At 38.5% G+C, this 19,448-nt stretch overlaps 1 protein-coding gene across 1 annotated transcript in view; it reads right to left on the reverse strand.

The window, feature by feature from the left end:
- Positions 1-19,448, reverse strand: part of LOC121856873 (zinc finger protein 860-like) — a 36,871-nt gene that overhangs the window by 15,988 nt on the left and 1,435 nt on the right. The window contains exons 2-3 of the mRNA XM_042352649.1: positions 16,232-16,365; positions 12,949-13,096 (exon numbers count right to left, since the gene is read on the reverse strand). Of these exons, the coding sequence (XP_042208583.1) occupies positions 12,949-13,096; positions 16,232-16,365 (282 nt within the window). The remainder of the gene's footprint in view (positions 1-12,948; positions 13,097-16,231; positions 16,366-19,448) is intronic.

Raw genomic sequence — 19,448 nt, forward strand, 5'->3', positions numbered from 1 at the left:
AGAGCCCAGAGAAGAACAACACATATAACAGTAGAGCAGTTGTACACCCACATAAATTGACCCACCCTACAGTATGTAATTAGAGTCACTAAGGGAAAGAGTTCTTGCTGCCAACCGGCGACTTGACCTTGTTAATTTAAGAAACTGCCTTCCAGCCAGTAACCTGACACCTGGCCAGACACACCCAGGGTAATAATAAAGAAACATTGCCGACCGGCATACCAAGATAAGTAACATGACCGCGCACCTGATCAAACACACCCAGATTAGTGTTAATTAAGAAGAGACATCTGCGGGCCCAATACCTACAATATAAGGGGCCTACAGCTCCTTCCATGAGATAGAAAGGGAGAGACAGAACTCTGAGGTAGACGGAGTCACACTCGTCACAAGTCGAGGTCAGGAGGTGGACTTCCTTTCCAGCACCGAGTCTCCCACAGGAGACAGAGTCCAGTGCCCGCCAGGATCACTCGCCCCAGCAGTACTAGGCCTTGCAGACAGAGTCCTCAGCTGCTGGGCTTCCCTCAGGTCACAGGCGAGTCATTGTCAGGGGGATCCATAGGGCGAGTTACTTACGGTGGGAAGTGTATCCATTTCATGTTTGTGTCCGAGAGTCGTCTAATAACGTCAATATAATGACCTATTTATGTGTCCATGCCATTCAGTTAACTAATAAATAGCTGTACTTAGAAGTGTTTTTAGAAAAGCTCCCCTAATAATATATCAAAATTTAAATAACTACAGTGGGGTATGCTATAACGAATGGATCCTACTACGAATATTCCTATAACGAACGGTTTTACTTATAAAATTGAGAATGCTATAACGAACGAAACTCCTACAACGAACATTATTTAAAATTTTTATTTATTTTTTAATAATTTATTGTTTTTTATTACAAGTATTAATGATATTCTTTATTTCAGGGGTTTAGATGCATATTTATGCACTTTTTTAAAATTTTTAAAATTTTATTATATTTTTCAGTGTTAAGTGGTTGTATTTGGGGGCCTGGAACGGATTAATCCTATAACGAACGAATGCTATAACGAACAAGGTTCTAGAACCAATTAGATTCGTTATAGCATGCCCCACTGTAATCGGCCAAGCTACCAACTTTCCTCACTTTTATAACCCTCCTACTATAAATTATACCTGTATCTTCAGACAAGTACCGTATTCCCTCATTACAGATCAAACTTTAAATTTACAGTATTTTATATTCTTAATGATTTTTTTTACTTTCATTTACTGTATTTTGTCATTCTGTTTCTTGTTTTCTCTAAAATTAAGTGACTTTAGATATACAGTACAGACTTAGGCTATGATAAAGTGGGATTTTAAACATTCTTCTGTAAGTACGGTATGCACATAGTACAGTATGTGTTCTGACTTACGTACTTCTGTGACTAGGGAATGTCCTCCAGAACAGAACCGTTCATAACCCGGGGACCCCTATATATACACAAATACACACACACACACACTACTCTGCTGTCACTTGGAATCGAGTATGTCGATCAGCCAGCTATGATAAAATGATGAGTTAAAAAGGATGTCACCTTGGTTGGTGAGCTCTGAGGTGACTCGAGAGGTCGATACGGGACCAGCATAGTTGCTTACAGACATAGTATGTGTGGAGGGCTACATCTAGTGTGGGATGGGTGGCAACAGTTTGAGAGTATTATGTATTATACTGTTATGTATTATGTATTATACTGTTATGTTCATATATTGTATTGTGTAATTACATTCTGAAATGTATGGAGGATCATTTTTGTTATTTTTCTTTGTCAATTGTTGAACTGCCTCCATGGTTGTTCGGACCCGTGGTACGCATTGTCAGCTGAGGTGTGGTGGAGCCAGTTGCCGGCCAGCCAGGGCAGTTGTACCCTGACCGGCATCAAGAGAGGATCACTTGTAACCTTGTCAATTATTCCAACAACTAAAACTCCCCATTTGCTTGACCTTGACTGGTGGCAGCAGTAACAAGAGGATGACAGACAATGGCGCTACCAGCAACTCTCGAGTGCAGGAAACTCAACACACATTAACGTTCGGCCACAACACCTCTCCAGCCATGTTCCGAGCCTTCGCCATGCACTACAACCTCGTTAAGAACGCCAACATCATGCCCAGTGCTTGACGCTAAGTCTGGATACCATCAGATGCCCCTGAACGAGGATGGCAGAGTGGTGTCAGCATTTGTAGCACACTGGAGACACTATGAGTGGGATGGCAGGACACCATTTGGACTGAAGGGTGCTGGATACTCATTTCAGCGCATGATGTCCACCATACTGGGGAGAGCAACTACACCGATGCCCTTTGTTACCTGGATGACATACTAGTGTGGGAAACAACATGGGGCCGAACACAATGTAAAGCAGTACTGGGGAAGATAAAGGATGCTGGACTCGCCTTGGCACCAGGAAAATATGGGTTTGGTGTCCGTCGAGTGGAATATCTAGGTGCGGTGGTCAGCAACGGGCTGTTGAGTATGAGTGAACAGAGGGTAAGACAACTGTGGATGATCCCAAGACCATCTACAGTGAGAGAGCTGAGGAGGGCCTGTGGTGCATTTTCTTACATCTAGCGTTAGTTGCTGGGTGTGGCGGAGACTGCGAAGCCTCTTTACGAATCACTAGATCGAGACTCTCACCAGAAGTTTCACTGGACTGAGAGGATGTGTAGATCCTTCGAGGAGCTGAAGACACAGGTGGCGAATGCTGCGGCACTAAACCTTCCGGATTACAAAATACGCTTTGTGCTGGTGACTGATGCAAGTGATATCGGGACGGGAGCCATGCTAGCAAACAGATCCGCTGAAGAAAAGTTACTCCAGACTGCATTCTTTCACCACACATTGACCCTGGCTGAGCAGCGCTACTCAGGGATGGAGAGAGAGCTGTTGGTGGTGGTGACTGCAGTGAAGAGATTCAGGATGTATCTATCAGCCTCCCAGTTCGACCTGATTACGGATCATCGCGCCCTTCGCTGGCTCAACTTGCTCGGCAAAAGTGAGGAACGAGGCAGGAGGGGGAGATGGATGGATCTCCTGCTGCAGTTTAACATCTATTCTATACACAAGGCAGGTCGCAGTCCGATGATGTCCATGGCGGATTATCTCTCACGAATCGTATCTGATGTCGGACAAATGAGGACAACCTCAGCAGGTGCAATTAACGCTACTACGCATCTCGCAAACACCTTCTGGGACATACCGACAATCATCAAGGAACAACAGGACTAAAATATAGCTATCATGGTCAGGATCCTTGGGGGTAATGGGGGAACGCTTTAGCCCCGGTTCAGTGGGAACTAAATCCTTTCTGAACCCGTCTTGGGTTATCTCAGCAAGGGGTACTCTGTTATATACAACACGATGGACGTCGGAGCCGAGTGCACCCCAATGGAGTTGAGGAAACATGGGTTCCAGTGGTGCCAGCAACGATGTGGGTATAGACCCTACATCTGGTGCCTGATGCTCCCGAGTGGTCACATGGGACAGAATCGCACCTGGGAGTGGGCAGGGAACAGTTTCTGGTGGCCAGAGATGAAGAATGATGTAGCAGCACACACCAGCAAGTGTAAGGCATGTGGGACGAACAAAAGAACTAAAGTGCCAGGGAGAGCACCGTTGCAAAACACGGAAATTCCTGACTACACAAATGATATGGTGCAAGTGGACTTCCCATTTCCTGTTTCTGGCAAGCATCAATTCTGGTATGTGCTGCAGATGCAGGACGTACTGACACGCTATATTGTGATGGTGCCCACGAGTGATGCTACATTAGACACTGCAGCCAGGACTTTCTTTGATCGTTGGGTGTGCACGTTCAGAGTGCCTCGGCCACTGTCAGCGGACCGGGGGCCTCATTTTACGTCTGAGATGTTCCAAGCAAGTAAATCACTGTAGGTGCGCATGATCCAAGTACGTGCTGATAACCACAAGGAAACAAGAAAACACGAAGTTCCCAAGCGCTTTTGTGTAATTCACATCTTCAGGGGTGAGTACAGACTAAGGAGTAAAACTTGACAAGGCTAATATATACAGTAGAGGAGAGTGAGATCAAGTCCCTAGGGGACAGCAGGGGTCCACCATGTTCCGGTCATAAGGCAGTGACCCTTACTGACCTTCTTAATAAAAAAAAGTTGACCATGCCATCTCTAAGCACAGCAGCTGTCCGTAGTCAGGTCATAGGGTAAGATGACCCAACCTTCTCACCTGGTTACAAATCTTCTTAATCACAAAATTATCCAGTTTGTACATACCATTACTTAAATTCATGTTGACAGATTCGGTATGTTTAATGAGACTGGATTCTATAATGTTCCTACTGACAATTGAATTACAAGGTAATATTGAGGAGGCATTATCCCAGTCAATGCAATGCTTATTATCTCTCATATGAATGAACAGAGCATTGGATTCCTGGCCTGTCCTAAAACTATACGGTATTTATGCTATTTAAGTCTAGTTATAAGATCTTTACCCGTCTGGCCTAAGTAGAACATAATTTACATTGCGGGAATTCTCATAAGATAGTGATATATTTGAATAGTATACTGTATACATGCGAAAGTTTGCACTAGACAAAAATATTAGTAATCATTTTGTACATTATTTTGAGTACATGTACAGTACAGCTTTGCCCTTAGGACAGCGTGTGCATGTAAATGAGTAAAAAAAAAAAATAATAAAAGTTACATTTATTGAGCAAAAAATATTAGTTGAAAAACTTTATGTAGACAGAGCTTGGATGGCTAAATTTTAGTATGACCAATAATTTTAATAAAAAAAATATGCAAAAATATTCAACAACACAACCTTCTTGATATTTACTCCAATGGAAACAAATGTAAACATAGAACCGATTACTGTACTGGCGGACCAGCCAATCAGCTGATCGGCTAATGCGCACAACAAAGTGTGTTTCTCCTAAGGTTTTCGTTAATAAAAAGTTCTGCTCGTTAATGGAACAGAAAATCCTTATAGGAGCTAATTCATTAACCGAAATTGCGTTAATTGAACTGTTCGTTAATCAAGGGACCACTGTACAGTGATTTAAGGACAATTTAGGAGTGTTTCTGACTTAACACGAGGTTCCAGGAACGTAATCCTTGCGTATGTTGCGAGTCTACTGCATATTAAAAAAATTAGATAATTTAGGTAGTACAGTCAACCCTCACTTTACGCGGTCCCACATTCCGCGTTTCCACGTTTACGCGGTGCCCTGCCAGAACCCAGGATGCTCACATTCCGCGGTGGGTGTACCCCTTTACGCGGATGAAGTATAATTTTTTTATTTAGCTCATAAAATTCATACAAATTATCCGGCCAGAATATAATTTACATTGCTGGAATTCTTACAATTTGATGATCATTTTGAATATAAACATCATAGATTTTGCATTAGACATACAAATTTTAGATATAATATTTACTCTGAGTAAATATGTTATCTTTTGTGCAAAATATATGACATTTATATTCAAAATATTCCTGGTCTTACAAGGAATCCAGCAATGTCAATTATATTATCCTAACTTTAGTCTGATTTATTATTTATTACTAAAAAGGTAAACAGTCTGGTATTCCCACACATTTATCTGGTAGGGAGGGTTGGTGGGGGGGAGGGAGGGACCGGCGACCGACCACCTGGCATGTGTGAAGAATATTTTTTTTTTTATTAACTGAAGATATTTGTTTTAGCTCATAAAATTCATACAAATTACCCGGCCAGAATATAATTTACATTGCTGGAATTCTTACAATTTGATGATCATTTTGAATATAAACATCATATATTTTGCATTAGACATAAAATTTTTAGATATAATGTTTACTCTGAGTAAATATGTTATCTTTTGTGCAAAATATATGACATTTATATTCAAAATATTCCTGGTCTTACAAGGAATCCAGCAATGTCAATTATATTATCCTAACTTTAATCTGAGGTATTATTTAATACTAAATGTTAAAATCTAGTTTTTTCACCCACCCTTTCTCTTGAAGGGAGGGTTGGTGGGAGGTGGGGGGGGGAGGGTTGGGATGGACTGACCATCTGGCACGGTTGGAAGAGAGGGGGAGGCAAGGTGGGGTACTTTGATTGACAGATAGTGTCATGAAGAATATTTATTTTTTTTTATTAACTGGAGGTATTTGTTTTAGCTCGTAAAATTCATACAAATTACCCGGCCAGAATATAATTTACATTGCTGGATTTCTTACAATTTAATGATCATTTAGAATATAAACATCATAGATTTTGCATTAGACATACAAATTTTAGATGTAATGTTTACTCTGAGTAAATATGTTCTTTTGTGAAAAATATATGACATTTATATTCAAAATATTCCTGGTCTTACAAGGAATCCAGCAATGTCAATTATATTATCCTAACTTTAGTTTGAGGTATTATTTATTACTATACCTGGTTTTCCCCAAAAAATTTCTCAGAGGGAAGAGCCAGCGAGTGTAGTGTGAGAAGAGGGGGAGGGAGTCGAGTCCATTATTTGAATGGACATTAACTTGGCGACTGTATTTCTCTATTTCTCTTAAGTATTAATTGTGTGCATGTACCATCATAAAATTAAGATGTTATTTTTACTAGAACATAGGTATTGTGTTGGAAAAAGTGGAGTTTGGGGGTCAGCTGGTCTCTATTTCATTTAATCCCATATGTTATGTTATTCACTTTACGCGTTTCTCACTTTCCGCGGTACCCTGTGGGTTTACATTAACCGCGTAAAGTGAGGGTTGACTGTAGTGATAAGTTTGAAATATTTCCTGCACGATTTCCTTCGCGAAATAAAAAATAAATAAATAAAAATTATCACTATATAAAGGAAAATGTCTAGGAATATGTTGATAATTTTGGTAGCTGTGATATAAAAATCTTCATATAAAAGTCGCATCGTATATCCCGACCCTACTGTAGTACATTTGAGTACAGTAATATGTTGCTCAAAATTATGGTTTTTTCACAGAAAAAAGTCTGTATAACTAACCCCAGTGGTCAGGATAATATGTACTGTATTTTGGTGTTTTTTTATATCGTTATCATTTTTTATACATTTAGTACATCCGGAAGATTCAGACAATCGGCTTTTCGGATACATAGTCCCCTTTATAATCCAGATCATCGAGGGTTCACTGTAATTAAAACTTACAAATTTGTTTACATTAATTTTACTAAAGCAACAACCAGGGTCTTATTTTCTTCAGTTTCAGATGGATAATAACTGACATTATGGGTATAAATCCAGTGTTTCTCAAACTTCTTCACTCCATTACCCCCATGAGGAACACTCAACATGGCCCCCTTCAGTTCTCTCCCAAGCCCCTCACAAATAATGATGAAAATAAACTGTTTTGGTTCTCTTCCTTTATTTTAATGTTTTCAATCATCAAACATAATGCATATTTTGTTACAGTTCAATGGGATGGATGACATTGTTTTCTTTCAGTCAGTCGACTGATTAGAGGTTGAGTCACTGATAAAGCACATCTCATGTCTGGGTCCACATGTAACCGGTTTCGCTTGCTTGCTCCCCTCCCTCCCTCTCCCCCATCTGCCCAGCCAGGGTTTTAGGCTTACAGTGTTTATCTTATATAATATCACAGACTAAAGTTAGGAGAATATAATTTGCATTGCTGGAATCCTTGCAAGACAGTGAATAATTTGAATATAAACGTCACATATTTTGCACAAGAGATAAAAATTAATCACCTGTATCACATTACAGTCGTGATTTAAGAGTAAGAGTGTATATATATAGTGATTTAAGGGCGATTTAGGGGAATTTAAGGAGTGTTTCCAACTTTATGCATTTTTGGCTTTACTTTGTACAGCTCCTCCCCGACTTACAACGGGGTTAGGGACCGACATCCAGGTCGTAAGTCGAAATGGTCGTAAGTCGGAAATGCTTAAATAACACATAGAAAATCGAAAATGGGGGTCTCTTTTTGTTCTCAGCACCACAAAACAACTCACTTTTAAGCTTGCCAGCCATTTTAAAGTGAATTACAGATGAAAATTTTGTCTGTATACTGACTTTGGGACTCAAAAATATGTAATTTGACCAAATTTGGGTACGACTGAGGCAGGTCATAAGTGCGGGTGGACATAAGTCGAGTTGGTCTATGGTCGTAGAGTTGCTGTATATACTTTCTATGAGCTGGAACCAATTACCCAATATCTCCTTGAAACAATGGTTTCGGTTAACAAAATTTTCAGTTAACAAACGAATCTGTGGAACGAATCGAGTTCGTTAACCGAGGGACCACTGTATTATTTAAGCACTTTCGACTTACGACCTGGATTTGGGTCCCTAACCCCGCCGAAAGTCGGGGAGGAGCTGTAGTTGAAATCGCATAAGAAAAATACGCTCAAGTTGCGAGTCTACTGAACAGTGATTTTTGCTTAATTAACCCCAAATTTAGCAATTTTATTCCCAGGCCCAGAACCGACAGATTTTCTTCGAACATTCGTGGAATTTTCTCAGAAAATGCACCTGATTTTCAACCTTGGAAACTCATTCACATACCCAGAATCAAGATAATTTTTCCAGAAAATTTCCGAGCCAATTTCAATTCCGAGTATTTGATTGTTCTGGCCAACGGAGATATTGTTGAATTGCAATTAATGAATATTAAGGTCTTTAACCCTTTCTGCCAGAGGACATATCTTGTCTGTTCTAGAACACCAAACAGTGCACCAGAGGATGCTGTGTGTCTTTGATGGAACATTAATATGCCACTAGTTATAGTTCAGTACCATTTTTGTTTTCCATGTGTGCTGGGGTGGTGGTGGTGCCACTGGTAGGTATTGAGGTGATGTAAGGGTCATTATGGTAGTGTGTGGGTGCGACTGTTGTAATAGCGATAATAATGTTATTAATACAGGGTAATGTCTTTGTAAATGACTGAAAATTCACTCACCCAGAATAGGAGGGAAATATTTTTAAGAAAATGGAAAACTCTGGGTGGCTGACAGTACATTTTCTCTAATTTCATTGCACAAAAATTACTAAAGGGAAAAAAAATTATCATATATCAGGGTTTTACCCCATTATAGTTAGGGACCCAAATCCAGGTCGTAAGTAAAAAATGCTTAAATAATACATAGAAAATCTAAAATGGGTGTCTCTTTTTCTTCTCAGCACCACAAAACTCTCACTTTTAAGCTTACCAACCATTTTAAAGGAAATTACAAACAAAAATGTTGTCAGTAGACAGCGCAATCACGAACGTCGGGACTCGAAAATACATAATTTGAAAAAAAACTTGATACGACTGGGGCTGTTGTATGTCCGGGTGGTTGTAAGTCGAGGAGTAGCTGTATTGTTAAATTAATAATGTATATGTTGTAAATATTCACAGAGAAATAAGAAATATCAGAGGGACAATACAACAGTAAGCATAATACAACAGAAATTAAACATTATAAGCCGAGTACAGTGATATCTCCATTAGCTGGAACCAATAGTGCAGAGCTCTTCCGGGGATGAGAGATTTCTGGGTAACGAGACGACTCTCTCAAACCCAAAAGGAATCCCACATCCCTGGAATTTTTCCGGGGACATGAAATTTTTTTTGAAGAATTTAAACTACACATCTTGCAAGGGCAGACACTACAGAATCACACACCCCCAGAATATTTCTGGGAGTTGGGTAAAGTTTTCAGAATCTAAACTACATATCATATCTCGACTCTAAACTATGCATCTCATCACCCCATATCCCACAGACATTCAGACCGCGGGTACAAACGAAAATATTAACAGTTGGGAACAGTATATAAACATTTTTTCACAGCCTCTGTTCTAATAGTGTTGGGGATGAATTTGGTACCATAATGATCCTGAATAAATTCTCTACAAGACTGTTCCTATAAAAGATCTTTAAACAAAATATTTTGACATGGTGTAATGATGAGGGTTGATAATGGTGTCTATCAAAGCAGTTCTAAATTAGTTAGAAACACTGTTTTACCCAAATAATCCTGAATAATTTATCTAAACGTTTGGTTGAATATATTGTATAAAACTAAAAATTCTAAGCAACAGATGTTCAAGGCTTGAATGGAGCTAGGAATCACAGCCAAGACAGTGGAGTTTACTATCCCACACTGGGTAAATTTTTCCCAGCGTCTAAAGAACGCATCTCATACGGAGCTATATTTATGTACACAAACACCTTTGTACATGTACAAGTAAATAAACTAAGTAATGTACAGTCTCTCCTCGACTTACGACGGGGTTCCGGACCGACGACCGGGTCGTAAGTCAAAAAGGCGAAAATAATACATAGAAAATCTAAAATGAAATACAGTACAGTGGCCCCTCGGTTAACGAGCACAATCCGTTCTAGAAGGTTGCTCGTTAACCAAAAAACTCGTTAACCGAAACCATTGTTTCAATGGGTTTTTGGGTAATTGGTTCCAGCTCACCGAAAATTGCCTAAATTCAACAAAAAAAGTAGAAAAGTACACTTGCTTTGAGGTGTGTATGTAGAAGGCTCCTGGATGATGATGATGATGATGATGATGGGAATTAGAATGGGGGGTGGAGAAGGGAGAAGAGAAGGCATTGGGGTGGAAGAGAAGTCACCCTATGGCACCATTTCACCCATAAAATTTTAGTTCTCTTGGTGCAATTCAAGATTATTTTCTTTAAATCAACACTGCACTGCATTATATATTGTCAATATGTAAAATAAATTTCAAAATGACCAATAATTTGCTTGCAAAAACAGAAAAAAAGCATTTAGTTGAAGAGAGTCTCAAGCAAGATGTTACCTCCACTGAAAAGACACAAAGACTGACGCCTGTATGGTGTGTTGAGAGGCTGGATGGCACGCATAAAACTAGTTTCATTACCTTCAATTATGTTCAATAATTGTTAAAATGAGTAAAAAATTTAATATTAAACTTTTAAAATTATTGAATAGTATAAACTTCTTGATATTTGCTAAAATGGTAAGGAATTTAAGCCCTAGAACCGATTACTGTATTGGCGGACTAATACTACAGCTGGTGGACCGCCAAATGCAAGCGAAATCATGTTCAGGTTGGCTCGTAAGAAACTCGTTAATCGAGGGATTGCTCGTTAACCGAAGTTAAGAATCTTATGGAAGGTAACTCGTTAACCGAAATCTCGTTAACCGAGGCGCTCGTTAACCAAGGGACCACTGTACAGTAAAAGTAATCAATAATGAAAAATGAATAAGTGTTACTGTGCAGTTCCCTTTAATGTAGTCAGATGAATGCACACGGGGCCTCAATATTTTTTTTAATTAAACATGGAGACTACATTAATTGGATGAAGCAAAGGAGGAGACAGGGCTGGATGGGTCATCAATTTCACTTTCTTCAGACAGGTTAACATACAGGGGATACTTGCTTGTCGAAGGTATTGGATCATCTTTAGAGAGTGAAGAGGCAGCACTGGTGGGGCGTGAGGAGACAGCAGTGGGGGGACTTCTTAAAATATATGTCCAATTTAGACTGCAGTTTGCTTTTTCTTTTCAAAGTAAATCTCCCTGTAGCAAGCAAGTACATCTTGGATCATTCTGTCGACTTTTGCAAAACGCTCCACACTTTTATCCATTTCGTCAAACATTTGCATCCCTTTATTAATAGTAGCAAATGCCTCTGCCATTTGTTTCACTGAAAACTTTTGGGGAATGCAGGTTCTTCTTCTACATTTTGTCTCTCTTCCTCTGCAATTTTCTGTGCATCCAGTTCAATAAGATCCTCGTTACTGAGCTCTTTTGCTACACTTTCAACCAACTGCTCAACATCTTTAATATCAATTTCTAACTCCACTATCTTGTTACTAATCTGAAAAATTGCTTCATCTTCATTAAATCCTTTGAAACTGTTTACATATCTTTTCAGGACTTTCTTCCATATTCCATTCATGCTGCAGCTATGTTCTTTATACATGTCCTTCCAAAACTGTCTGAGCATTTTCTCACCTTCAGTAGCAGCAACAGCGAGTGAAGGTCGTACGTAAATAATACGCTTTAAAAGCAGCAATAGCACCTTGATCCATGGGTTGGATGACATCAGGGTGCAGGTCATCCAAGTGTGGTGGGTGTCCCGGAGCATTATCTAAAATTAATTAAATCTTGAATGCAATCCCTTGTTGCATACAATACTCTTTGGCTCGTGGAATGAAACAACTCGGGAACCAATCCTCAAACAGTGCTAGGGTCATCCATGCTTTCTTATTACTGCGATAAAACACTGGTATTGTGTGCTTGCTGACATTTTTAAAAGCTCTTGGGTTTTCTGAATGATATATCATGAAGGGCTTTATCTTGAAACCAGCTACATCCCCCCCCCACCAGAAGTGTGATTCGGTCCTTGAATGCCATGAATCCTGGCATGGTTTTCTCCTCTTTCTGGATGTATGTCCGTTCTGGCATCCGCTTCCAGAATAATCCAGTTTCATCCACATTAAATTTTTGCTCAGGCAAATAACTTCCCTCCACGTAAGATTTAATTACTTGAGGAAGGCCAAGAACTAGTTTCCGGAAAGCACAATCAGGTCAATAAAGGCAGAATTTGTATCATTTGGAGGTTATACATGGGAAAATCAGAGGTTGATGTAGTGTGGCCAGCTATATTGTTATTTTTACCATTAGTTTATGATACTTGCATTTGGCGCAATTTTTCCAGTCTATATTACTCGTGAAATACAAGATCTTACTGTAGTACATTACAGCTAGTAACCAAACTATCCAACATAATTTAACTGTACTAGGTCATATTATTTGATTAATTTTAACCCTGATACAATATGGACCTTTAATTATTATAACTGTACTTCTTGCCATGTAAGGAAGAAAATGCAGATAACAATAAAGATGCATTTGTTTATATAACCTAAGTACATAATATTGTCTATAAGAGTTTGCACATTTCCTACCTGCATGACTGCGGTAATGGGAGAGCAGAGTGGACGGAGCAGTGAAGAGACGTGCTGGGTGGCAGATTTTACATTCCAGAGTATCCAAGGCCATAACAGATTGGGACCGAATTTCAGCAATTAGCTTTAAAGCCATTTCTTTCTCTGCCTGAATTAAGCAGATTATCATTAACAGACTGAATAGATATCCTCTTTCAAAATCATATTACACTCTAGAAATCACTCTGGCGGTCATGTTTGAGCAAACATCAACTCAATAAAGATTTTCTACTTATAAACAATGTATTTAATATCTTAGTTGGAAAAAAATTTGATTTTTTTTTTACTATAGTGTAATCAATTTTATTATTAGTATTGATTTTGTATTTATTTTTACCTACCTGATAATTAACATCTTTCTGTTGTTTGCTCTAACAAACATCATACTGTACTTTTTCTGTTATGTTTTTAAGCCCTTTATAACATGGATGAAAGTTAACTTCCTTAAATTCAGCTAATATTTTGAGTTTGTTAATAAACCACCTTAGGACTGTAACTGAAAAATACTTGAATGATTTATTAACATCAGTATCTATTAATAGCTTATGAAAAGAGAAAATGATTGACTGACAGATAACTGTCCAAAGATAATTTTACTTAAAAAATGATGTATCTTCACAAAACAATACGTTTCATGCCTTATTTTGATGCATATCTTTTTCTAATTTAATAAAAAATTAAGACATGCTTAAATAGTTTTTATGCTTATCTCTTTGCATGGAACATTCATGAGGCAATAATATGCCTTAGTATACATAAGAATTTCAGTTATTTGAAGTTGTTAATTCCAATTAGATTTACTAAGCACACAGTGAACTTAAACAGTAACCCTATCAACAGTGCAAAAATCAATTTGTTTTGTATAAGGAGTCATGCTTAAAGAGAGAGAAAATCACTGATTATAATTGACTAAAGTTCACTTGTTTTATGCACTATTGGACTATGTATGCACTTTAAAAAATCATATCCAAAACAAGTTTATTAAGTCTGCTTACACATGTAGCTATCTATTTACCAACTTGCAGTATACTGTACACGTATCCTCCCCATAGTGGACTGTACACTTACCCTCCCCATAGTGGACTGTACACTTACCCTCCCCATAGTGGACTGTACACTTATCCTCCCCATAGCATACTGTACACTTATCCTCCCCATAGTGTACTGTACATTTATCCTCCCCATATTCGCGAGGGTTACATTTCTTGGAAATCGTCGCAAAAAGTGAATTCTCAAATACTGTACTGAATTTAAGACCTTATGGAAAAAAGGGTATGGTACCATGGCTACTAATATAAAAGTTAAATTTTTTTTTTACAAAATTAATTGTTTGCTCTATGTATAATTCACGTCTGATTCTGTAAATAAACACCTAACTTATATTACTCAGGATATTATAGTCAACCCTAGTAAAATGGTTTTCTTAACTAGAGCAAAAGAAAAAAATTACAATATTCTAATGTGGCTTAAAAACAGAAAGTACAGGAGGTCCCCGACTTACGAACTCCCGCCGATATAAATGGGGTTAAACTTTAAATTTACAGTATTATTTACCTGATGACTCTTTTTTTACTTTCATTTACTGTGCATATTTTGTCATTCTATTTTTTCTCTGAAATTAAGTGATTTTAGATGTAAAAAAGGACTTTGGCTATGATATAATGGGATTTTAAATATTTTTCTTTAACCCTTAGGCCCCGGGTGACGTTCCAGATCATGCGCCTATTCCCGCCACTGTTTAAATGCCCAGTGCAGGTTATCAGGTTCCAGTGTGATTATGTGCCTGTCACACCACATGCTCGGCCACAGGGAAGCTTCCTGAACATAATTACCTACTTTTGTTTGTTTCATTTTCATTGTTTGTCGATATTATCATGTTGTATCAAAGTAATATTGCTGAAAGTAGTGTAGTTGTATTGTAGAGTAGTATTACTGTAAAACACTGCAATGATTATGTAATAAATGTATTTATTTGTGGAATTATTATTATTTTATGCATTACTTGCTCTGCCAGACAGCCAGGCGACCTACTGGTGTTGCCAAGCACTTCTTACGAAAAATAATGCAAATAAATTATTTATAGCAAATAAGTATTAAGATCAGTAAATAAATACATTATTGGCCACCTCAGACCCAAAGGCGAGCTAAAAATAACTACTAAGAGTGGAGGGACCACGAGTGTCAGCTGTCAAACCAACACTGTCTCCTTATCTCCCCCCCTCCCTCCGTGCAGCCAGGGAAGTTTCTAGAGGGTCACTATATAGTTTTTATTACTTATTTTTTATGGTTTTATCATTTTAAAAGGTTAAAAAATATTTTTGGTTAAAGTCGATTTTTCTCGATATACTCCCGCCTGGGAGGGGGAGGGGGGGTAGTGGTGTACTGTTACCAGCACCCTAACCCTGGGCTTAAGGGTTAAAGTGCAGTATGTGCATAGCATGTGTTCCGACTTACGTACAAATCCGACTTAAGAACGTCATCAGGAATGGAAACCGTTCGTAACCCAGGGACCACCTGTATAATATAAAATTATAAAAATGAAGAGCATGGGTGTGTGTTTGTGTATAGGAGGAGATGAACATATGTAGAGGCAGTTCACTGTACTTGTGGCTCATTGAGAGAGAGAGAGAGAGAGAGAGAGAGAGAGAGATATGAATGAATGAATGACATCAGTTGTGTTCGGACTGTTGGACTAAATTAGAATTTTTACTGAACAGGACCAAAGAGGACAAAGTTCAGTTATCTGGAAGATTCAGATACTGTAGTTTGAATTTGTTAAAGAGGAATTGCACTATGGATTAAATAAAGTCTATGACATTGGATTTACCATAAAAGTGAAGAAGTTCTGCATACAGCCAGACATGAATGAAAGAGGTTGTTGGGTGTTACTGGGTCAGTAAAAATGGGAACCAAATTTTACCAAAGGGTGCTGAATATTAAATCTGGTGTCTTAGATACTCTGTGGTGCAATGTACAGCACCTTATACACAAAATATTGGGGTGCTACACCAACCTCCCTTCCCACGTCCATGTACTGGGTGGAGTGAGAGGGGGCGGACAGTGCAGCACACACGAGAGAACTGACTAACCACGGAGTGTGTGTGGGAGATGAGCATAACTTTATGTCTGATAAACAAGTAATATTCTTAAATGACATCCAATCAAGTTGACCCAGTTAAAGCCAAATTAACTACCGTAAGTTGAAAAGTTGTGTACAGTAGTTCTAAGATTTCTTGCGACTTACCTTACTCTGTCCAATAAATTTTGCTCGTCCTTTAGGTTTTTTGCGAATCTTATATTCATCCCTCTCTATTACCTTGGACACAGTCTGAACGTTAGGAGATGGGTTATTGTGATCGTACACAACTGGTAAGTCCGCTGTAAAAATAGAAAAATACCAGAGTTTTAATAAACAGACAAATGAAGGGCTGAAGTATGATACCCTATCTTATGGTCAGGACTGAAATGAATGACTAATTTGAGATCCAGCATACTGAATGCCATGTGGCAACCTGCCTATTGGCAAAAAAGATATAGTTCTGGGGTGAGACACTTTATCAAATAACAAATTCATTGAAAAGCTTTGTATGTATATACCACAAAGCAGATTCTTTGCCCAGCACATCTGGGCCTCTTTAAGGTATCTGGTGATGTGGCAGATGGCTATTGGGTTATTCTTCAATGACATATTGTGTTTAGCAATAAGGACATTGTGTCAACATGCAGAGCTAGCTAGCATAAATTTTAAAATCAACAATCCATATAAGATAGAGCAATGATGAAGAATATAGTGGAAAAACAAAATATTCTAAGGCCAGGTAGTAGACAGCTGTCAAACAGGGAGGTACTACTGATTTTTTTTTTTTTTTTAGTTTTGTATTTATTTATTATTATTATTATCATTATTACCATCATTATATTATACAGTTATGTACTGTATTATATTTTCATTACATTTTTTTATTATTACAGTATTACCCTGTATTATTATTTTTATTATCATCATCATCATTATTACTATATTTTCGCCTCCGGCCCCGATGTGTCATTGACCTGTGCCCTGGTGGGCCAATCCCGTGTATATATATATAAAAAAAAAAAAGGTTTCTTGGCACAGTATCTACAAAAGTAAATCTGAGTAAAGCAATGATGATAAACCAAATATTCAACTATTGTTGTTTGAGTCACATTCACAACTGCAATGATTCTAGATTTGATCTCATGATAATATGTTAGAGTAATTTATTATGATATACAATTAATACGAGGATTTGTTTGAGTACCCTCGCCAACCACGGATTTCCCATCCATGGATTCTGGGTATCAAAGTTTTTACTCTGTACAGCAAACCATTTCACCAACTACTGACTGAATTTCGACTGTCCGCGGACTTGTGTGTCATCTTTATCTTTCCGTGGTCTAATGTATTCCTCCACAAATGTGAGGGATGAATAAAAATAATACTTATAAGTAAAATAAAAAAAATACTAAGGACATGGGAGTGCGCTCCCCCCCCCTCACGATCGTGGGCTAACTCCCATTGATATAAGAAATGATTATTCTCTTTATGTTTTGACCTAATGATGATAATATCCAATTTTTTGGAGGGCACATTCTGTATACCTACCCGAAATTACGAGTTGAAAAAGAACAACAATGAAATTCACAGCTTGGCCCAGTAGGGACAGGATGAGAACCCGAGACCACACCCCTTCTGCTTCCACAATCCAACACTAACTCTCGTGAATGAAAAAAAAAATTAGTCTTTTTTGTTTTTGACCTTATGATAATCATTTATTTTATTTATTTATCTTGTTTTGTTTTGTTACACTTTATGTATGATCGATTGTGGTGTGCATGGAACATAAATAAAAAATAGGAGTTGAAAAATAACAATAACACAGCTTGGCCTGGTAAGGGAAGAGCTAGAGGGATTTAGCTGCAGGTATAGTATAATGTGGAGACCTGCCAAGTTCACACACTGTAACAATAATTTTTTTATTTACCTTTTTATTCTTATTTCTTTACATTTACTGACTTTTACTCCTTTCTTTCTCTATTCTTTAATTATTTCTTTGTTCTTTTATACTCATGAGATGGGGGAAGATTAGGGGTGGAGGAGAGAGAGGGGGTGAGGAGAGAGGGAGGAGATTGAGGGCCGAAGGAGGGTGACTTGTTTATGGTTGAGGGGTGAGTGAGGGCTGGTTTGTGGTTAGGCCACAGTGGGCCCTCACACCAAGGGGAGAGGTTAGGAGGTGGATAACTGAGGTGATAGGGTTATGTTATTTCTTATGGCTCATAGTATCACTGCATAAAATCAAGACACTTATAACACATCACTCTTTCTCAATAAGGGAGGGATGAATTAGGACTCCTTAACAGTTACTATATTTTTTGAATACTTTCTATTAGGGTTTGACAATTATACTTCAAAACAAAAAATTATCCTCCTAGCTAGTAAAACAGGGTTTACATGAATCACAATACATTCCGTGAAACGGATAAAACGTGATGGGTATTCACACGTATAAATCCCGCCATGGGAGAAGATGATCCACAAGACCATACTGTACTTCACTCTCTCCCAAACCAGACTGTCTTTTTCAAACACAGGCGTCCCATACAGTACGCCACAAGGTCATGAAGTAATGTCTCCCAGGCTCTCTTATTGGTTCAGGCCTAAGGCATTCACACTCACAGGTCACTGCAAATGGCTCACACTAGGCGGGAAATACTCACCCATGCCATTGTTACAACACACACACACCCATGCTCTCCATGTGTCTTATTTTATAGCAACATGCCATCTCCTTGGAGATGTAGTGTAAAATTTTTATTACAATTCAATTTATATTACGCTACTTCATATGTACAGTAGAGTCGGGGCCAAAAGTTCCCTCCTGCCCAAAATGAAGCAGCATTGACCCCAAATGAGATGAAACAGTTAAGGTAAGTCAGTTCGGAGACTCATTTTCATGACTCGGTTTCACCACGGGAGTGAACTTTTGTCCCCGTCTGTACTTGACTCGAATTTAATTACAACAGGAGACTTGAGTTTTGATGAGTATTATCTGCCGCCATGGAACCTAACCCCCTATTTCCCATAAACCTTAAGTCTTGCCACCCATGGGGTTTTAAAGAGCCTAAACCCTATGGTTGGCGAGGCATTACTGTAATACAGTATGCTTATGCTATACAGTAGGGTTGCAGAATCTGAGAAAAACTAAGCCGGACTGGCCATACTACCCGCATGGACGACAGTAGATTACCAAAGCAGATACTTTACAGTCACCTAACAAATGGTTAACGTAACGTTGGCTGGCAACGTGAAAGGTAAAAAGGATAGTCTTAAGACAAACCTGAAAAATGTCAAATGGACCCATTCACCAGGGGCGATCTCTCCACACTATATCGCTTGGAGGACCACCATACGAGAAGGAGTGAATACTTTCGAGTTAGCC

Source organism: Homarus americanus, unplaced genomic scaffold, assembly GCF_018991925.1.
Source record: "Homarus americanus isolate GMGI-L3 unplaced genomic scaffold, GMGI_Hamer_2.0 scaffold1024, whole genome shotgun sequence".
Classification (NCBI taxonomy): Eukaryota; Metazoa; Arthropoda; class Malacostraca; order Decapoda; family Nephropidae; genus Homarus; species Homarus americanus.